Genomic DNA, 19,432 nt, shown 5'->3' with positions numbered 1-19,432 from the left:
GTAAGGCGATCCCACTTGGAAATCCGCGCACGCAATCAAAAGAAAAAGTTATGCAAACCCAGTGGCGCAGTGGATACCCCCAGAGGGGGGGGCTAAAAAGTTATGAAACTATTTATTTTTTATTAAACATTTTTAAAATATTTAAAACGTGCTTTAAACTTAAATATTACAAAGTTACATTTTGTTTATTCAATTGCATGTTTTCCGGATGACATTCCGAACCAACTTAGGTTTTTTAAGACATATATACCTTTCAGATAGTGCAATACTTCTTCGGTGCGCCATTCGGTCGCGTTGTTTCTACAATTGGGACAATCTCTTTCGCTTGGAAACTGAATCTTTGGGAATTGCGGATCCTCTGTAGAATCGCCGGCCAACTGTTTGTTGACATAATTATGCGCTGCCCAGAGCCACAAAATCTGTTCATCATCATTGGTCACATTTGCAATTGGTCGGAGCTTTTTGAACTCGCTTATCTTCATATCACACTCCTTGCAGTTCATAAAGAATCGCACGTAGCCGAGAAATACTAACAACACGGATCTGGGCTTAAGCTTTTCCGACTCCACACTAAGATAATGGAATAGAATCCAAAGGGAGCAATTGAAGCCGCGCAACGAAGGACGTGAGGCAATGCAACCAACATATTGCTTTCCATCAAACACGTAATTCTTTACTGATTTCAGCAGCAAGTTCTTGAATCCAACTCCGGAAAGTTGCTTCTTCACTCGCAGGGAATAATACAGATCTGCCAGCTTTTCCCGCGCCTTTGGCTTTAAGGGACTTAAGTTGTATATCAGTTTAACAAAATTTCGCAGGACAACTATTTTAGTTCCGGCAAAGTGCGATGTTCCCGGGAACTCCACGTTAAGGATTTGATCGATAGCCCGTTCCAGATCGGCTCGATAGATTCGAGAGGGATGATGCTTGTGTTGCTCGAGTATCTCATACCTTAGGGCTTCACTTATGTTGGCAGGTGGGGTTTTGGGCAATGCTTTCTGGGGCTTCAGGTCGACGAAGATCAAGAATTGCTTAATGGCAGCCACATAAGCCTTACTGCTATCCATTTCGGGTGTGAGAAATAGGAATTTCCCAGCTCTATTTACCAGAACCACTAAGTTGGGCACGGGTGATATGCCAAATTTGTTGTAAACATCATGATTGTCGAAGATCCGCACAACCACTTCCCTGTAGGGCAGCAACTCAAGAAGGGTGTTTCTTCCGATCACCGAAACTATTGGATTATCCTCATTGCAATCGCCCTGAGAGGCATACTTTTCCTCCATGGAGTTGCCTGTTTCCAAGTGCGGCAGAAAGTGGTCTAAACACATTTGGAAAACGAAAGCAACGTACTCAACGTCCTTGTGAGTTCGAAATATATGAGTCACATTGTCCTGCCGGTTAAACATTTTGAAGTAATCCAATTTTTGAAGATTTAGGGCCAGATTGGTCTGTATTTCTTTGGGTTTTCGATGAGTGATCTCGGTGCCCAGGTCGTCTGGTGCTAGCTTATAACTCGGTGGAAAATATCGTAGTGTTGGCGTTTTACGATTGCTGTAAATGCTACAAATCCCATCGTTCTCATCCTTTCCACAATCAAGTACATGGACTTTCAGTACGCGGTGCCACCGGTAAAGTTTACGTGATAGATTCCTAAAGGCTGGTATAAAATTCTGGCTCTCCTCGCAGAATCCGTTAAAGAACTGCACCAGCTTCCCAGTCGTTGGTTCACTAAGTCCGGACTCGAATGATGCGAAATCCAACTGCTCCACATTGTCATCCGGATTAAAAAGCAGTTCGCCGTGTCCAGCGGAAAGAATCAGGACGCACAAGAGAAGTGAGAAGGCTGATAAAGTATCGTTTGGTTTCATTATAAAAAGATACACGTTGTGCGACCGGCAAACTGCCACTGATGGATCTATATAATTTAGGTGTGATTTGATTCGGTTTGAAAACCAAAAATAAAAGGTGTGAAAATTGCAATTTTCAAAGCAATAACGGAGGAGTTATTTGAGAGCACTGAGAACTTGGTTGACTTCATTTTCACGAAGTTTTACATGTTTTTATTTAATTTGTTGTTTTTAACTGTACAGCAAAGTGTGAATGGATTTGGCCGGAACATTGACAACGAACTGACCCCGAATACTATCCACCAGAGTGATGTCCAGATCGGCGCGACCACTATTGAATAGAACGGCGGCGATTTTGTTGTCCGGTCGCAGGAATGCAACGGAATCCAGATTAACATTACTAGGTACTGCATCTATGCGAACGGATCCCTCTGGAACCAACTTGGAGAAGTGACCAATGGCATAGAACATGGGCTGCTTGTAGAACTCCTCGAATGCTGCAAGAAAATCATATCACTAATCACAAACAGATTAAAGGGTAGTATTAAAATATCCCACTTGTTGTATTCACAATCACTGGGGCATCCACCGTGTTGTCCACGTAGTTAGGACCGCCAATCTCGTCCAGACAAATGTTCCAGTCAATCCAGCCATGGAAGCCCAGCTTAATGTTAAGCAAGTAATCTCGGGCATACTTCTCGGCCCGCTCCCAGCTTCCCAGGAGAGGAGCAGCTGCCTGCCAGGGCTTGTCCCCTATGCAGGACTCGGAAACTATCAAAATCTTGTCGGGGGCATATTCCGTGGTCTGTTCGATAAAGCTGTTGCCAAAAATTTCATCCCAATACCAGTGCAGCGACAGTCCATCGAGGTAATCAATCGAGTTTGGCCGAGTGCGGTTCATCTGGAAATATCCGCGATAAGTAATGTGAACTTTGTAGTTTAATTGGTGCTAATTTGGTCATGCCTCTTGTGATTTATTAACACTCAATTACTTACCATTTTAAACCAATGGGGAAAGGAATAGCGTTGGTCATCGTTGCCAAACAGGATGATGTCCTTAAATTCAGAGTTACGGATCGTGGGACCCAGATGATCGTTCAGCCAAATGGCCTGCGTCTGTGGCGTCCATCCCAAGCTCATGAACTTAACGAAGTACATGAAAAGGATGCCATTCATTGGCTCGTTGCCCGTGGAAATGGCCCAAATGGGAATGGCATTGTCCTCCATAAGTCTGAGCCAACGCAGATGGTAATCGGCCCAGGTCTGATAGTAAGCCCGCTTGAGGCGTCCAAATCCTGTCCACCTGTTGTTTGTCTTCATCCAGGGCGGGGAACTCCAGGCGGCTCCTTTGACCAACAGATTCTTCACTCCGGACACCTCAATGAGGCGCTTGATCTGTGCGACTCGCGTCACATCATGCGCGTTCAGTTCATCCATATCGGATAGCACGGTGTCGCCCTCCTCTTCGGCATAGGACCAGGGTTCCAAGTCAAAGTCACAGCCGCCAATGGAAACTCGCATGAGATTGAAGCCCAGCCCATCCTCGGCGTAAAAGGACTTGTACAGATGGTCAGCCAGTTCTGAACGCTTGAAGTTCTTCACCAGGTATTCCACTGCTCCGGTGTAGCTGCCCCCGAAACCAACCATCTTCTGGTGGGTCTTACTTCTGTCCAGTCGCAGGGTCACCGTGCGAGTTATGGAGCTCTCCCGGGACTCCAAGGTGAAAGCACTGGCCACCACCTTATCGAACAAACGAGACAGGATTGTCGCATTCGCAGTCTCCTGGGTGGGTTCCACATAATCCTGCACGGTAAACTTCTCCTCCTTCCCGAATTTGTCACTAGTTGTGGAGAAGCGTAGACCCTGTTTAGAACTGGAGATCAGGAACCACTCATTTTCGTCCGTCAGGACGGGATTCTCCAGATAGTCACAATAGTCCGCCGTGCAGACGCACACTTTGCCATGTTTGGCATCGATGAGTTTGCAGGGGATCGATTCAGATTGGCCACCTGCGGGTCCAATTTTAGTTAGACTTTCTGTTTATGAGTTAAGTTTATGGCCACTTACCAATTGCCGATACCAGAAGCACTCCCAGCACCAGGATTCCACTGCTGGCGAACATTTTTCCCATTGACCGTTCACTCCAAACGCTGCCACCTGATTGACACCTGGTGCTTTTGGGAAAACGCAACTGGAGGTATTTGCTGTTAATCTTACCACTTGACGTTCACTTGAAGATAAGTAGCAGGAAGCTTGGCTGATCAGAGCATTTGACGATTACGTTTCTGGCTAAAAGGGGCATAATCAGTGTTATTTGTATTAGGCAGATTTTTATCTGTTGTATCATCCTCATCAGCTAGGCCTTGATTTTAACTTTTCCATTTAGTTAAAGGGAGTTCGGGAAGGTTTGTTCATTCCCAAGTAGAATCTCGTTCGGCAAACAACTCTTTTTTAGAGTTTCAAAATTTTACATATTTCTAAAAATTAACTTACAGTTTCTGACCTCTCCTAACCTTTGCATGGGCTCATCGATTCCAAAACGTAGCTAAAATAAATAATCCATAATCTTTGGAAATCGCTAGTTTAAAAGCTTTTTGAGCTAAACATGTCGTGCAACCGTTCTTTTGGTAAGAAACTTCCGAGCCTAAACAAATTCCACTTGTTAAACTTTATTTCATTTTTATTAGGACCTGGCCCTGGAGCCTACAACCTGCCCAGCACCTTTGGCTTTAATAACTGCGACAAGAGGATGCATCGAAGTCCACAGTTCTCATTTGGCAGATCGTCGAGGGCGTGTAATAGTCCTAGGTCCATCCAGTATGGACCCGGCCCTGCAGATTATCATGTGGGCAAAGTAACGCGATATGGACGACCTGCATCGGGGGACTTCAATGTTTATCGTCGTCGCTAATGGGGTGAAGGAATTTGTTTAAGGAGTAGTACATGACTGTGGTCAAGACTTTTTTGGCTATCTAATCAAATAAATGGAAATATTTACCCGATTAGCCTAATCGGTGTACTAAGCCCAAGTGGGCTGGGCGTTGATTAGCGGCTGCTAATGGCAAATTTGCACAACAGGTGTATTGTGTTCTTATCAAGTCTGTCAGCTATCATCTATTTGGTCACGGATTAGCAGATTTTTTGTTGAGCAATTACTCGGTTATTTATGCCACACGTAGACTATAAATAGGTCAATATCATTGGATGGCTGCCCCACCACACCCCCTTCCATAAAAAAAATCAATTTTCAGCATAAAGAACAAGAAATTCATCACAAATTGGTCGGGGTCAAATTTAAACGGAAAAAAGGAGATGCAATGAAACGGAAAATGTGACTAAAGGCTAAAAGGCCATAGCCCGCTTATCAGGGCCGAGGCACACTCGTTTTGCCGGGTCTTTAAGCCATGTCTTTAATCTCCATCTCATCATCCCTTCGCCATCCCTTCCATATCCAGGGGAGTGCTAATAATAAAGAATACCATGTCATGGCTAATGCTTTAAAGCCATGTGTGTGCGACTGAGTTTGGTGTTAACAAAAACTATTAACAGTTCAATACAAAAATTTCTATATACAACTAATGAATGCTATTTCTAATTTAAATAAAGAATATAAAAACTAGAACCACCTAGATATGTAGAATGGTTCTTAAAAACCCACATACCCTCCTGTAGGTCACCATCGTAGCCATGTTGAACACACAAACAGAATAGAACGGCCTGGAGTGGGATCCATCTGGCCGCCTGGCTGATGGTCTGCCCGCCCGGCTGCCTTCGGCCTCCTGACCAACTGGCTGTTCGGGCCGCTCACTCGGCTCGGTTCGTCTGGTGTCAATAAAATGGAACGGCAACTTGTCGCCGCCTTTTAATATTCGCACATACGTCGTTGCGGCAGCACCACCACCTGTTGCCACTCCGGATAGATACACTCGGTAGCATACTTTGTGGCGCGAATCGAGAGCCATATGGCAGCCTAATTTGGCGCTATCTGTGTGCCGTCCAATTAGCCATGTCGGAGAAATCGATCCGCGCTCAAATACACTCCAACTCCCGATCGGAATCCCAGAACCAGGCGGCTGTCCAACTGAATGCCTCGGGCAGACGCAGCTCCACTCCATCCGGAGCCAATGGCTCCTCCAATCGCTGCCTGATTGCCGTGATTGTGTACCTGGCCCTGCTGCTAGATAACATGCTGCTAACCGTAATTGGTAATGGCCAAATCAATTACAGATAAGCGCGGTAATAAACGATAATTTTCGCCAATTTCAGTGCCCATCCTGCCGGATTATCTGGCCAGCCTGGAGGCGGACGCGTCGTCCGCGGTTGTGCTGAGTCTGGAGGACACATCGTCATTCTCGAAACTCGGCTACCGGTCTGGAGAATCGCCAGGCGGCGGACATCCTCAGCTGTATATCTCCAAGCATCCGATTCCGGGCAAATCAATGGTTAACTTCACACTCCTCCAGCTGTCCACAGAAGCCACAACCACGACCACCCGCATCACCACAACGGCCACATCCCCGCACAATTCCACGTCCATGCAGTCGCCGCCAAATGGCCAGTCGGGCGGCACTAATGTCACTGAAATTGGGCATGGGAGTGGGCACAAGAGCATGAACAGGAAGCTGGCCTCCGGCAATCCCCCCAAACATGACAACAACAGCAACAACAGCAGCAACAACAACAGCAACAAGGAGCTGACCTTGACACAGGAGAATGGCTCCATCGGCCTGTTGCTGGCCATGAAGGCCCTGGTCCAATTAATTTTCAATCCGATTGTCGGCAATGCGTCCAGCAAGTTTGGCTACCGCCTTCCCATTGTGGTCGGCACCTTCTTCCTGCTCATCTCCTCGCTGGGTAAGTGGTCTATTTTGGGGGCATTGATTAGTTTTCCAATTGGGAGACACCATCAGGCGGATAAATGAATATAGGAAAAGATAACTTTCCATTATTTCAGTTTTTTAAACCAATTTTGATAATTCTATGGAACTTTATATTGTATTATATTACTATATTTTATATTATGATAAATGCGTAATAACGATATACTCAACTTTTTCCAAACTTACCTTTCAGTTTTCACCGTTGGTGAATCCTACTGGGCGCTTCTGGTGGCCCGAGCTGTGCAGGGCGTGGGATCCGCTTGCATCAACATATGTGGCATGAGCCTGGTGGCCCAGCATTATCCGGAGGAGGCACGTCGTTCCAAGGTGATGGGCATCATCCTGGGCAGCATCGCATTGGGTGTGCTACTGGGCTATCCATTCGGTGGAATTCTGTATGACCTGATGGGCAAATCGGCGCCGTTTATCATTCTCTCCACTCTTACGTTCCTGAGTCTGGGCCTCCAGCTCCTGACCATGGATCTGACGGTGCAACCGGAGGTTGTGGTGGAGGATAGACCCAAGTGGCGAACGCTGCTCGAATGCAAAATGATCCTGGCCATTGTGCTGGCCATTTGGTTTTCCACCTCCACAATGGCCATGTTGGAGCCCTGTCTGCCCATCTGGCTAATCCAGTATCTAAAGCCCAACAAGTGGCAGCTGGGCACCGTTTTCATTCCAGACTCTGTGGGCTACTTTGTGGGCACGAACTTCTTCGGCAGCATTGCCTACAAATATGGTCAGGTTAAGGTGTCCTGCATCAGTTTGTTGCTGGTGGGAGTAGCCTCTATTCTGGTGAGGACCTTGTTTTTATAAAACCTGAATTGGAAATATGTTGCATATATATTATTTACTTTGCAGATACCCAGTGCTACAACAGTGGCCCAACTATTGCTGCCCCATTTTGCCTTGGGACTGGGTATTGGAGTAATCGATGCTGCATTGGTTCCACTCTTGGCCACCTTTGTCGATGCAACACTGGCTCAGGAGGATCAGGGTGAGGGCAGCAGTTCCATGTCCAGCTACGGAACAGTCTATGCCATCCAGCAGACCTCTGTCAGTCTGGCCTATTGCTTAGGTAGGTGGATATTGTTATTTTTTTTTTGTTCTTAAAAAAAAGTGTATTTTTATCATCTTTACAGCTCCCCTGATTGGCGGTGAGTTGGCCCAGACCTTTGGATTTGCTTGGCTGATGCGCATTGTTGGCATTTTCAATATGATTTATGGCCCAATACTGGTCTACTTGCATCAGAAATACGATCCAAAGGTATTAACATTTTTTATATTTAAACTTCGATTAAACTTCCTCTATTTATATGTTTTTATTTAACAGGCCCTGAGGGAACAGCATAATGATATGCTGCTCCAAAGCAGCGGGCGGGGATCTAGGTATAAACAACTTTACAACTCCATGGATGTGGAATAAGCTGTACTGCCCAGTTGTCCAGCAAAATTGTAAGCAACCTTGAGTGCCCAAATTAGGCGTTCCTTTGGCTCAATAAAGCAATATATCTGGAGCTGATTTTCGTAAACCATTTATTTTTTCGATAAAATTCGAATCTCCTATTAATAAAATCACTTTGCCATGTCTTGAAGTAACTTAGGTTATTATGATAAAATTTTCCCATTAAAAAGAATTACGTAATTATTATATAAATGGGTTTTGTGTGAGGGAATTATGGTGCTAAGCCTTTTCCATAACAAGTGTGCTATGGCTCTGACTTCGAATGGAGCTCCGAGGCTGAGTTCTATGAAAGCCTCATTCTGCTACTGGAATCCTTTCGGCCAACACCTAAATATTAGGTTCTAAATTTTCAAAATAGTTTTTCTTTCTAATATTGCACAAAAGTAACTAAAATGGCGGTGCGACCTTTTGGTGAGTGAGAATTCATGAAATTGTAATGTGGTGAATAATATACTACATGCTTTTCGAAGGCCCCGGACCCGGCGTCTACATGCTGCCCCCCACTGTGGGCTATGATAAGCATGACAACCGCAAACAGCGTTTGCCGCAGTACTCCTTCGGCATGCGCACCCGTGCTCCTGGTGAGGATCTGGGTCCTGGTCCCGGGGCCTACAAGGTGGACAAGTTGACACGGTATGGCACGAGCAAGGGGTTGGAGTTCTCGATGGCGCCCAGAACCAATGTCATCGGTAAGATAACTTATTAGTACTGAAGACAAGGACGTTTTTGGTTAAATTGCTTCATCGCAGACAAGCGAAGCAGTCCCGGTCCGGGAGCACACGATGTCCATAATAGGCCATTCTTCAAGGGGGTCAATGCTCCTTCCTATTCGATGGGCCTACGAACAGACTTTAACTTCAAGAAGGATGGTCCCGGTCCCAATGCCTACAAGTACGAGGTCAATGCAGTTCGTCCTGGAGTCCCGAGCTATAGCATGTGAGTATTTCAATCCTACAATAGTTATTCCTTTGCTAAGGGGCTTATTTTTGTTTGTATCTGTATCTCAGGGGACTGCAAACCAAGATTTTGAACAAGACGAATTCTCCGGGTCCGGCTGCATATGGCGGTGGTGATATCAATGTCAAACTGACACGTGCTCCGATATACTCGATGCAGCCGCGCACCACTATTCCGGGCGAGAATGTCGGACCTGGACCCAACTACTACGACCTCATGTACTATCGTCCTGGCAAGAGCGGACCGGGCTACTCCTTCGGTGTGCGACACCACCAGTTCGCTCCGCCCATGATAGTTAGATGTGACAACATGTAGACCAAGTGCAATATTAGAAGAAATATGCCTAAATTTTTGTGAATAAACAATTATTTTTATACCAAGTTTCATTGTTTATGGAAAATGCTTTACGGGGTTTAAAATGAGATTGAATTTGTTTAAACTTGGTAGAACGCAATGAGTTGCCTTTATTGGAAATGGAGGGGAGCATTTTGATGCTAATGCTCCTATAAAAATAACAAGCTTATGTGATCACTTGGCTCTGTACATGTCTGAAATCCAAGTAGTCCTTGAACAATGTGTCAAATTAGCATTTGAAAATATAAATTTTACATTACACTATTATATCGACGTAACGGTGAGTTTGCAGGCAGACAACAACACGCATTACTATTTTACGGAATTGAGAGGAACTGATTTTTTATTAACGCTCTTTAAGATTTGTATTTAGACGAAGCCTTTTTAATTTCGCGGGCAAATGCTCAGCTGGTTTTCTCTTAACAGAGCGCTGTTAGCAAGATAATGGTTCGAGTGCTCACTAAAAGGCACTGGAACTCGAAACCATTGATTTTATCTAACTCCGGTATTTTTCAGTCACAAAATTCTTTTTTGCCTGTTTTATTTATAGTCTTTCGAAAGAAGTTGGCGAAATTGTCCAAGCAAATTGATAGCTTGCCCCAGTCCGTAAATTAGATGTGTGTTTGTGTGTCAGTGGCTCGTCGGGCATATTAAAGCAATTTGTAATAATTCGAGAATTCGCCACGGCAAAGTTCTTGCCGTCCATGTTCCCAGCTTACGATTGGTAACATGATGAGCGATGTGGCGGGTGCGGCCGCTCCAGGTGGTACGCCAGGTCAACCGCAGCAGGAGCAGAAACAGTCTTTGGCGGAGTGTGCTCCGCGTACACCGACGCTGGCGAATCCTCCATCCTCACAGGAGCTGGGACGGACCCCCAACCAGGAGTGCCGCCATAACGCAAATTCCCACTCCCGTCGATCGGGTGGTGGCCAGGTGCCATCGAGAACCCAGGGTAACACCGAGTCCCAGTTCTTCTTCGAGGACGAGGTTTTTCGCATCGATCGCCGCGGTCGCGTTCATTTTGGCGTGGTAACCGCAACGACCGAGTCATATTCCTCCTCCGAAGAGGACGATGTCGATTCGCTGTCCAAGGGCGAGGTGCGTGTGGCCTTCTATCTGGATAGCAAGGAGATGGTGCACACGGAACAGTCGGTGAGTAAACTCCATTGAGGTTATGTAAGTCTCAAGGTCTCCAAAAAAATTACTGTTTTCACAACTGTTTTGGGTTTGCTCTTCAAGTTCTTTCGACACGTGTTTGTTTGCTTCTTTTCTTTTGTTTCATCGACATCCCACCATTTGGCATATACACAGATTGGTCTGGCGCATCGCACCCTATTGCCAGGCGATGTGGTCCGGAGGCGTCTGCCAGGAGAAAACGATCTGACTGGCCAGGCGGGCTACGTGCGGGATGTCAATGTGCGCGCCGATGTTATGGTAGTGGGCTCCAGAATGGTCATTAAAAATGTGCCCGGCGAGAGACTGCGTCCGATATCCGAGTGGAACCTTGATGTGCCTGTCTGCATGGACACCTGGTTAGGCACCACCATTGGCGTTGATGAGTGCGCTGTGCTCAAGTATGTTTCATATCTCTCAATCAACTCGGGCAAACATAATTTTCAATATTTTTTGCAGATCGTCCAATGGTGCCCGTGTGGAAATCACCTCCAACGATTTCCACAAGTTTAAGGATGCTGTGTCCGAATGCTCCCGCGCGGTCTTCAAACCGAATGTCTTCTTTCCAGGAAACATTGTAATCGGTCGCATGCCGCCCCCGGATCGTGTCAAGAATCTGACCCCGGAGATTACCCATCCCTTAACTCGCAAGAGTCGTGCTATGGTAGGAAGACAGAAATCCTTTATAGATTTTTAGTTTCAGATTGACCGGTTGTACATACTAGTTAAGCTATTATTTTATGTAGCATTCCTTTGTCATGGTAGATTAATCACTTTTTTACTTAGTAATTTAACTTAAGAAAGCCCTCCAATACTATCGCTAATTGAAAATAACCTTATTTATCCAGTACACCGTGGAGTCTGTACACACTACATCAATTAATGTGGCTTGGTCCTGCCGTGCAGGTAATGGCACGGGCAGTGATGACACGGACAGCGATCCTCTAAGGGAGCCAAAGGCCTTGATCAAGGGTGAGGAGCTGAACAAAGTTGAGCCCATTAGCCTCTATGAGTCCTACATGCTGCAAATGCACGAACGATTCTACCTCAAATATTCAAAATGTGATCTATTACTTAAATACGCCGACTGGGAAGATGAACAAGGTAGGATATTAACAGGAAATAGGTTTAGGTTTATAAATGTATATATATTGTATTTCACGTATTACAGCGGAGAAGTACATCCCCATTTATCGCGCCCAGAAAAAAATGAAGCGCAAAGCCAGCAAACTGAACGCATCTGCTTCCACGAGTGGAAATACTCGCAGTGTGCCAAAGTTCCGCCGCATGTCCAACAAGTTCAGCGGTATGCGACTGCCTCGACCGTCAAGCGACCAGACTCACAATGCTTGCAAGTCGTCTAAGCGCAGCAAAGAGGATATGTTGACATCGGGGGATGAGGATGAGTTCGAGGAGTTCATGCAGCCACTTGATCATTCGATGACTGCCGAAAAAGAATTGGAGGTTGCTGAGCACGCACTGTCTCCGTCCTCTGCTACCACAGCTGCAGACGGTGCCGCCATCCAGGCCCCCAGAATAACGATGCGATCTGCTAAGAAGCGACACGTAAAGAAAAAAATGCGCTCTGTCAAGAAAACACTTTCTACGCCTTTTCCCAAAAAGGAAACGACTCCCAAGGATGGCGATAAAATCGTTGTGGAAACGCTGGTCATTTACAGCTCGGTGACGGTCGTCTGGCAGGATGGCACGGTGGAGCCAGGCGTTAACTCCACTCAGCTCTATCCGATCCATTATTTGGACAACCATGAATTCTTTCCCGGTGATTTTGTGACCAAAGCCAACGAGATCAGTACGGGAGCCACAGACTACGGGGTAATTCAGTGCGTGGACCACGATGCACGCATAGCCAAGGTCATGTGGTTCAATATCTACACGAATGTTGATAATCCAATGTGAGTGCACTTTTGTTTTTAGCTATATAAATTCTAATTCGATGTATTTTGTTTAGTCCTTTATGCAAAGGATTGGAGGAGCTGAGCGTTTATGACTTGAAGGATCACTCAGACTACCAGTACCGACCCGGCACAATGGTGATCCGAGTGTCAAACTTTACGGGTGAGGATGTTAACTCAACTGCTGGTCAGGTGATCGACAACTACCCTGATGGTCGGCTGCGTGTTTGGTGGGCAAAGGGCCATATCACAATGTGCTACCCTCAAGATCTTTTTGAGATCACCCAAAAAGAACTTGATGAAGATGGCTACGGATCAGATGGATCCGGAGACTCGTGGGAGACGGAGTCGGAAAACAGCCACATATCGTCAATGGACGACGAGGAGAACATTCTTACGGGCATTGACAGAGCCACAGACGCATTGAGAATGCTAGAAAAGATGTTCCACGTTTTACATCCCAATCGCAAAGCGGAAGTGTTTAACGATCTGCTGGATGTGTACAAAAATTGCCGAGCCTTAGACCGTTTGCTAAAAACTAACTTTTTCGACGAGTTTCACTTCCAAGGCATTGTATGTTGCAAGCCTATTACCTCTAAAGTATGTTCTGACGGTGCCACCCATGACCGTGCGGGATCGACCCCAGAGACGTTGGCTGCCGTTCCCAAGGAGTCATCAACGCTCCAAGCTGAATTGGATCCAGTTCTGATGGATCCGTCTGTTCAGTCATCATCAAGTCCTACTAAGCGAAAATCCTCTACGGATATGGATGAAGTTCTATGCAAAAAGAGCACTGATGAGATCACGGAGAAGCTAGATAACCAGGTGAAGAAAGCAGAGGTAATAGAAGATCCCCCGTTAGTGAGGAAGTATCGCAACGAGTACAACGAAATGTTCGCCAACGCACGTAAAAGCATTGCAAAAGCGATTGAAAATCGTACTAAGGTAGGAGTACTGCAAACAATAAAGAATTTTATTTTTTACCCCTTATACTTTGCTTTTAGAATGATTCTGGCGTACACTCTCGCGGTGAAATCACCTCGGATGAGTCTAATAATCATACAGAAAGCGAAAATAAGGTGGACATAAAGCATCCCACAATAAATGTAATGGATGATTTGGAAATTGAATTGGTTGCAAGTCGAGATGCTGACGTCTGCGAAGTCTTCTGTTATTTGATCAAGGATCAAATGGCCAAAATTCGTAAGACGGTCGCTGTGACGTTGAGCAAGTCAAATGACAATCCCAAGCAGGAGAACGAGCATGTTAGCGATGCAGAGGAAGCTATTGAGGAGCTCAGCCAGGCAGCGGAACCAGCCAATGATGCTGCTACCCAGTGTAATATAATTCCGGAGAACGAAGCTATGGAAATAGCCAATGATGCTGCTACCCAATGCAATATAATTTCGGAGAACGAAGCTATGGAAGAGTCATTGAATCTCAACGCGCTTTCCGAGTCACTGCCGGCTATTGACCAGCCAGGTCCCATGGCCTGCTCCTCACCATCTTGTTCAATAATTCCAGACACGCCCTCCATTGACGAGAATCGTTTCCAAGTGCTGCCCAATGCACCAGCTGCACATCATTTTATTAGCAACCTAATTACCCCTGCCAACAAGGCGCAGTATCAGCGAGCTGTGCAGCGGGAATACCATATGCTCAAGACCTCGCTCCCTAATGGAGTTGTGGTACGTGCCTACGAGGATCGCATGGACCTAATGTCTGTAATGATGGTGGGTCCCAAGCGCACGCCCTACCAGAATGCTCTATTCTTCTTCGACTTTCAATTTGGACGCGACTACCCGAAGAGTCCGCCGGTGTGCCACTACATCAGCTACTGCACGGATCGTCTCAATCCAAACTTATACGAGGGTGGCAAGGTATGTGTGTCGCTACTTGGCACATGGATGGGACGCGACAACGAAGTGTGGTCAGCCAGCAGCACCATGCTCCAGGTGCTCGTCTCCATACAGGGACTCATACTGGTCGATGAGCCTTACTATAATGAGGCGGGCTACGAAAAGCAAAGAGGTAAAGTGCTGTTTCTATTCAATGCCATAGACTGCACTTAAAATTATTTCGCCATTTATTTTTAGGCACCCAACTGGGCAATGAGAACTCTCGTGTCTACAACGAGATGGCCATCATAAAAATTGCCCACTCCACGGTGAAGCAGTTGACAAATCCACCGCTCATCTTTCGCAATGAACTGATTGAGCACTTCAAGGAGTTTGGCCCTGAGCTATATGTCCGCATGCTGGCCTGGTCAGAGTATTCTCTTGAGGCACAGCGTCAAAATGTAACCAACATGAAGGGTGAGTCCGCCAATTACTCAGTTTTGCGCGATGATTCATAAACCATTCCCTTAGACATGTCTGTGGACCACAAGGTGCCTTGCGAGCTACCCGAATTCCCGCTGCTACCATGCAGTCGAGGGTTTTGCATAGCGGTCAAGCGCGTTTTGAGCCAACTTCAAAGCGAGCTGAATGCGTTGGGAGCCAATCTGGTTACGAGTGAACGTAATGGCATTGCGACTGGAATTGGCACTGCCCCGCGCGCTGCTCCGGAGGAGATCTGAGTGCCACTCGTCCTGCAAAGCGTATGCCTGTGAAAATGGTGCCTATCAGAAGAACCACAAGACTTTTGCCGCCTGCGTTTTGGAAGTCTGATCTGGCCCTCGGCAAGTGTTTTATAGCTCCTATCTCGAATCTCGAATTTCTCTCCACTCGTATTGCTGGCAAACAGCTTTTTAGTTAAACAAAATGTTCTAAGATTATTGGTTATTAGTTCAAAAATCATATAAAGCTGAATTATATATAGCGCGCAACTAAGCATAAATTGTTGAACGGATCCGCCTCATGTAATGTCAGCGAGTTTTACTTTTGTTGTTAGGCCAGCTAACAAATAAAATTTAATGTTTTGTTGCGAATAATGTGAACGCTGGCCTACGCGAATATTTGTAGGCATTCCACTAAAACCTAGCTTAGTTAGTCCAGCCCTCGTCCAATCAGCACCATGTACGTAATATTGTAAGCTAGCCAATGCGAGAAATGTGAATAAACTAGCAATTTTATTTATTATGCCTCCAATTTCTGCTGTATCCAATCGATGAAAGCCCCCGTGCGGGTATAAACGCCGGGCCATCCACCGAGGCCGCACTGCTTCGTGCCGTAGGAGGTAATGCCAGCGATGTAGAATACGTCCCGACCGCCTGTCGATATAGACACCATCAAAGGACCGCCAGAATCACCATCGCAGGTATCCATACCCGCCATGCCGCCGGCACACAATTGGGATTCATAGAGTTTCACCTTGAAGGAGGTGTACTTTAACTGGCAATTCGTTCGATTCATAACATTGACGGTCAACTTTAGCTTGGTCGGACTTGGCTGTCTGTTTTCAGTGAGGCCCCAGCCGGCCACATCCATGCTGTAGTCTACGAAGTTGTTCTGGATCAGATCGCCCGTGGGCAGGCAAATGGGGCGCACGTAGTCGGTGTAGCTGGTGAAAGAATAACAATAATGAAGAAGTTGTGGAATACTCTTACATCCCACGCACCTGACACTCCTTCTCAGACGCACCAAAGCAATGTCATTCTGCTGGTCTACGGAATTAGGCACGTATTGGTCATGTACGATGCCCTTCTCCACCTCGATGTCGATGTGGCTTGGCGCGCAGATGCGCTGTCCGTTCATGTGGGTGGTGCAGTCAGGATCGGTACGAGTGTCCCACTCCCCCAGGCGAACGCTGTGCAGGACGACACCGACCTTCTCCAGCTTCCGGTTCGCAAGGCAGTGGCCAGCTGTCAGGACGTAGAGGGGGTTGAGCAAAGTCCCGCCACAGTTGAAAGTATACTCATTTGAAGATGTCGACTTGTTGACATCAACTAAATTATACAAACAAAATCGTTAATAGAGGAACTGGTACAAAAATGATTAAATTATAACCAGGTATTTTACCTCAACTCACGTTTTCTATACTGCAGCAATACCATCCACGAAAATTCCCAGATGCTCGTGTTGGTGCCCCCGAAAATGCGATCAGCGAAGTGGAATCCACAGACATCGTTTCCAGGCAGAACATTACCAGGCTGCTGATCATTTCCTGGTAAATGCGATGGCTCCGGCTCCTCGACGTCGATCCGTTTGCTTCGCGGGCAGCAGACTAGGGTGCTGTTCAGCTGACCCTCAGCCCGGTTGTCCAGCCCGCATTGACTCTTGGAGAGGAGGAGAAGCTGGGCGGGAGTCTGTGGCTCTGTCGCCAGCAATTCAGCGAGGAAGGGGCAACTGGTGATGTGGATGCACTGGCCACGCTCATCGCTCTCCTGGGGCGTACAGCTGCCAAAGGTGATCTGTGCCGCGTCTGCAAGTGAGAATCGATGCAGTCTTACCGGTTCTCAGCAAATACAAAAAGATAAAGATATTCCTAAAAAGTATCTACACTTTAACTGCTGCACATTGGAGTCATGCGTGTTAAAATATTTCAAAATTTTAAGCGGATCCATTCGAAAACGTATTTTATGGTTGCCAAGGGCAGCTCACCCACCTGAATGTTGGACCCATTCGGAAAATGCCATGATCACCATTAGCAATACTAGAAAATTCCATTCCGTGGAAGCCATCTCGATACCCCAGAACCCAATCTGATACTGAGCAAGCTCTCCGGCACATCTGCTGTCTAGATCCGGCAGTGAATGTGATTGACAAGGGTCTATATCTGCGGTTGAGTGCGATGCATATTGCAACAGAGATAAATGAGTTCGAGAGCTTTTCCTCTACTTTTCCATTAGAATATCGGAAACTACGTGGGCAAACTACTACTAGACTTTGCTGATCAATTGACAGAAAAGTGGTTCGATATTATTACAACCGGTTGTGCTCGCAAAACTCGACAGTGTCGATCTCATGTGAATTGATTAACCCCCAATATCACACGGTTATCATGTATTTAAGTATGTATTTATCATGGCTCCAATTTCTCCTTTATCCAATCGATAAAAGCCCCCGTCCGGGTATAGACGCCGGGCCATCCCTTTAGGCCGCAGGGCTTCGTGCCGTAGGAGGTGACGCCGGCGATGTAGAAGACATCCCGGCCACCTGTTGATATGGGCACCATCAGGGGACCGCCGGAATCGCCACCGCATGTATCCACGCCCAACTGGCCGCCGGCACACATCTGAGAATCGTCCAGTTTCACCTTGAAGCTGGTGTACTTCTCCTGGCAACTCGTTAGGTTCCAAACGTTGACGGTGATCTTCAGCTTGATCTCACTTGGCTGCATGTTCTCGGTAAGTCCCCAGCCGGCCACATCCATGCCGTAGTCCACGAAGTTGTTCTGGACTAAGCCATCCGTGGGCAGGCATATTGGACGCACGTAGTCGGTGTAGCTGTGGGAGAAAAAACAAAGAGCATGTCAGTGGAATAATTGAGGGATCTCTGGACAACATACCTAACACTGCTCTTAAGGCGCACCAACGCAATGTCATTACGTTGGTCCACGGAATTGGGGGCATACATCTCGTGGATGATACCCTTCTCCACCTCGATGTCGATGTGTTTTGGCGCACATATGCGCTGACCGTTCATCTGGGTGGTGCAGTCAGGATCGGTACGAGTGTCCCACTCCCCCAGGCGAACGCTGTGCAGGACGGCGCCGGATTTGTCCAGTTCTCGGCTAGCTAGGCAGTGTCCGGCGGTCAGGACGTAGCGCGAGTTGAGCAACGCACCGCCGCAGTTGAAAGTGTAGGTTTCAGGAAAAACTGAAAGGATAATGAGCGTGTGCAAGGATTGTACTTTGATTAGATATGAATAATAGCCTTGCATATATTGTATATGCGTTTTCTTATAAAAAGCCACAACTTTTCGATGATCCCAATGGGATTTTCTAACTGATTTGAATAAGTGATTAAAGAATTATTATAGGTGACCTCGTGAAACAACCTTCCTATAAGAAATTAAAATAGAGCCTGGGTAGGTAATCTACTCACGTTTTTTGTACTGCAGCAATACCATCCATGGGAATTCCCAGAGGGCAGTATTGGTGCCCCCGAAAATGCGATCAGCGAAAAGGAATCCGCAGACGTCGTTTCCAGGCAGCACATTGCCCTGCTGCAGTGCATCCCCCGTCGGAGGAGTTGGTTCCGAGTCCACGATATTGCCCCGCTTGCTCTGCGGACAGCAGACCAGGATTCGATTCACCAAACCCTCAACCCTGTTGTCCAAGCCACACTGGCTCTTGGAGAGAAGGACTCGCTGGGCGGGAGTCTTTGGCTCCACCATCAGCAGGTTGGCCAGATAGGGGCAGCTGGTTATGTGGACGCACTGGCCGCTCTCATCGCTCTGCTGGGGCGTACAGCTGCCAAAGCTGATCTGCGCCGCGTCTGGAAGAGAAGAGCGCGATTTACGATGCAGTCTAACCGGTTCTGAAACCAATCCATTAAAGGCAATCCATTTTACTGATGGACTTCATATCTAATATTTCTCACAACATTTCTTAGTCCGGCAAAGTATATGTTGATATTTTATATATTTCAAGTTTTCAAATACTTTTTGAATATTAGTTCTTATGGTTTTTATTCTCACAATCAACAATGTCAAGTATTTAGTTTTTCAAGCTTTATTTAAACTATACGCTAAATAAAGGACAGCTTACCCACCTGATCGTTGGACCAAGCCGGATAGTGCGCTGACCACCAGCGACAGCAGCAGAAGATTCCGTTCCGTAGAAGCCATCTCGTCGCTACGGGCGCCAAGCTGATACTAACCAAGCTGTCCGGCAGTTTCGCTGTCACCGATTCTCTCCCGATGCATTGGGCGTGATTAGCAGAGGTTATCATGGGAC

The 19,432-nt window shown here is 46.6% G+C and overlaps 7 protein-coding genes across 8 annotated transcripts; 4 read left to right on the top strand and 3 right to left on the bottom strand.

Annotated features, from left to right (window-relative positions):
• Positions 1–164: 164 nt before the first annotated feature.
• On the bottom strand, positions 165–1,947 carry LOC6620990 (sulfhydryl oxidase 2). The gene has a single exon (XM_002045150.2). It carries the CDS (start codon positions 1,869–1,871, stop codon positions 186–188), a length of 1,686 nt encoding a protein of 561 aa, XP_002045186.1. The 5' UTR covers positions 1,872–1,947; the 3' UTR covers positions 165–185.
• Positions 1,948–2,027: 80 nt separating this feature from the next.
• LOC6620989 (lysosomal acid glucosylceramidase) lies at positions 2,028–4,027 on the bottom strand. The gene is made up of 4 exons (XM_032722163.1): positions 3,918–4,027; positions 2,847–3,859; positions 2,409–2,751; positions 2,028–2,347 (listed from the first exon to the last, which is right to left on the bottom strand). Exons 1-4 carry the CDS (start codon positions 3,979–3,981, stop codon positions 2,082–2,084), a joined length of 1,686 nt encoding a protein of 561 aa, XP_032578054.1. The 5' UTR covers positions 3,982–4,027; the 3' UTR covers positions 2,028–2,081.
• A 228-nt stretch (positions 4,028–4,255) lies between these two features.
• LOC6620991 (outer dense fiber protein 3-B) lies at positions 4,256–4,866 on the top strand. The gene is made up of 2 exons (XM_002045148.2): positions 4,256–4,477; positions 4,538–4,866. Exons 1-2 carry the CDS (start codon positions 4,456–4,458, stop codon positions 4,759–4,761), a joined length of 246 nt encoding a protein of 81 aa, XP_002045184.1. The 5' UTR covers positions 4,256–4,455; the 3' UTR covers positions 4,762–4,866.
• Positions 4,867–5,717: 851 nt separating this feature from the next.
• Positions 5,718–8,329, top strand: LOC6607605 (synaptic vesicular amine transporter). The gene is made up of 6 exons (XM_032722380.1): positions 5,718–6,055; positions 6,117–6,704; positions 6,924–7,525; positions 7,592–7,808; positions 7,873–7,997; positions 8,064–8,329. The coding sequence occupies exons 1-6, from the start codon at positions 5,857–5,859 to the stop codon at positions 8,154–8,156; spliced, it is 1,824 nt and encodes a 607-aa protein (XP_032578271.1). The 5' UTR covers positions 5,718–5,856; the 3' UTR covers positions 8,157–8,329.
• Positions 8,330–8,438: 109 nt separating this feature from the next.
• LOC6607604 (outer dense fiber protein 3-like protein 2) lies at positions 8,439–9,533 on the top strand. The gene is made up of 4 exons (XM_002032336.2): positions 8,439–8,606; positions 8,666–8,884; positions 8,945–9,131; positions 9,203–9,533. The coding sequence occupies exons 1-4, from the start codon at positions 8,588–8,590 to the stop codon at positions 9,465–9,467; spliced, it is 690 nt and encodes a 229-aa protein (XP_002032372.1). The 5' UTR covers positions 8,439–8,587; the 3' UTR covers positions 9,468–9,533.
• A 702-nt stretch (positions 9,534–10,235) lies between these two features.
• Positions 10,236–15,665, top strand: LOC6607603 ((E3-independent) E2 ubiquitin-conjugating enzyme UBE2O). 2 transcript variants are annotated; one of them, XM_032723442.1, is made up of 10 exons: positions 10,236–10,658; positions 10,818–11,080; positions 11,139–11,343; positions 11,528–11,783; positions 11,851–12,245; positions 12,303–12,592; positions 12,649–13,537; positions 13,597–14,623; positions 14,689–14,907; positions 14,962–15,170. In XM_032723442.1, the coding sequence occupies exons 1-10, from the start codon at positions 10,236–10,238 to the stop codon at positions 15,168–15,170; spliced, it is 4,176 nt and encodes a 1,391-aa protein (XP_032579333.1). The 2 variants fall into 2 exon arrangements, with proteins under 2 accessions (XP_032579333.1, XP_002032371.1); XM_002032335.2 differs by having other exon boundaries at positions 11,851–12,592; positions 14,962–15,665.
• On the bottom strand, positions 15,644–19,358 carry LOC6607601. The gene is made up of 8 exons (XM_002032333.2): positions 19,248–19,358; positions 18,579–18,971; positions 18,041–18,350; positions 17,558–17,978; positions 17,138–17,366; positions 16,562–16,954; positions 16,151–16,478; positions 15,644–16,093 (listed from the first exon to the last, which is right to left on the bottom strand). Exons 1-8 carry the CDS (start codon positions 19,321–19,323, stop codon positions 15,670–15,672), a joined length of 2,574 nt encoding a protein of 857 aa, XP_002032369.2. The 5' UTR covers positions 19,324–19,358; the 3' UTR covers positions 15,644–15,669.
• Positions 19,359–19,432: the final 74 nt, after the last annotated feature.

The sequence above is a fragment of the Drosophila sechellia genome, chromosome 3R, assembly GCF_004382195.2.
Source record: "Drosophila sechellia strain sech25 chromosome 3R, ASM438219v1, whole genome shotgun sequence".
Taxonomy (NCBI): domain Eukaryota; kingdom Metazoa; phylum Arthropoda; class Insecta; order Diptera; family Drosophilidae; genus Drosophila; species Drosophila sechellia.
This window is presented reverse-complemented; position numbering and strand designations above follow the sequence as displayed.

What these genes read in the sequence shown, in the direction of transcription:
- LOC6620991 (XM_002045148.2), top strand. Translation starts at nt 4,456, where the DNA reads ATGTCGTGCAACCGTTCTTTTG. An exon ending in GTCGTGCAACCGTTCTTTTG is followed by an intron (nt 4,478 to 4,537) that starts GTAAGAAACTTC and finishes CATTTTTATTAG; the next exon opens with GACCTGGCCCTGGAGCCTAC.
- LOC6607601 (XM_002032333.2), bottom strand. Translation starts at nt 19,323, where the DNA reads ATGGCTTCTACGGAACGGAATCTTCTGCTGCTGTCGCTGGTGGTCAGC. An exon ending in CGGCTTGGTCCAACGATCAG is followed by an intron (nt 18,972 to 19,247) that starts GTGGGTAAGCTG and finishes CTTCTCTTCCAG; the next exon opens with ACGCGGCGCAGATCAGCTTT. An exon ending in CGTCTGAGAAGGAGTGTCAG is followed by an intron (nt 16,094 to 16,150) that starts GTGCGTGGGATG and finishes TTCTTTCACCAG; the next exon opens with CTACACCGACTACGTGCGCC.
- LOC6607604 (XM_002032336.2), top strand. An exon ending in GCCCAGAACCAATGTCATCG is followed by an intron (nt 8,885 to 8,944) that starts GTAAGATAACTT and finishes GCTTCATCGCAG; the next exon opens with ACAAGCGAAGCAGTCCCGGT. An exon ending in GGAGTCCCGAGCTATAGCAT is followed by an intron (nt 9,132 to 9,202) that starts GTGAGTATTTCA and finishes TCTGTATCTCAG; the next exon opens with GGGACTGCAAACCAAGATTT.
- LOC6620990 (XM_002045150.2), bottom strand. Translation starts at nt 1,871, where the DNA reads ATGAAACCAAACGATACTTTATCAGCCTTCTCACTTCTCTTGTGCGTC.
- LOC6607603 (XM_002032335.2), top strand. Translation starts at nt 10,236, where the DNA reads ATGATGAGCGATGTGGCGGGTGCGGCCGCTCCAGGTGGTACGCCAGGT. An exon ending in CGACTGGGAAGATGAACAAG is followed by an intron (nt 11,784 to 11,850) that starts GTAGGATATTAA and finishes CACGTATTACAG; the next exon opens with CGGAGAAGTACATCCCCATT. An exon ending in AAATGTAACCAACATGAAGG is followed by an intron (nt 14,908 to 14,961) that starts GTGAGTCCGCCA and finishes CCATTCCCTTAG; the next exon opens with ACATGTCTGTGGACCACAAG.
- LOC6607605 (XM_032722380.1), top strand. Translation starts at nt 5,857, where the DNA reads ATGTCGGAGAAATCGATCCGCGCTCAAATACACTCCAACTCCCGATCG. An exon ending in CAGTCTGGCCTATTGCTTAG is followed by an intron (nt 7,809 to 7,872) that starts GTAGGTGGATAT and finishes TCATCTTTACAG; the next exon opens with CTCCCCTGATTGGCGGTGAG. An exon ending in ATCAGAAATACGATCCAAAG is followed by an intron (nt 7,998 to 8,063) that starts GTATTAACATTT and finishes TTTATTTAACAG; the next exon opens with GCCCTGAGGGAACAGCATAA.
- LOC6620989 (XM_032722163.1), bottom strand. Translation starts at nt 3,981, where the DNA reads ATGGGAAAAATGTTCGCCAGCAGTGGAATCCTGGTGCTGGGAGTGCTT. An exon ending in GCTTCTGGTATCGGCAATTG is followed by an intron (nt 3,860 to 3,917) that starts GTAAGTGGCCAT and finishes TTGGACCCGCAG; the next exon opens with GTGGCCAATCTGAATCGATC. An exon ending in AGTGATTGTGAATACAACAA is followed by an intron (nt 2,348 to 2,408) that starts GTGGGATATTTT and finishes ATTTTCTTGCAG; the next exon opens with CATTCGAGGAGTTCTACAAG.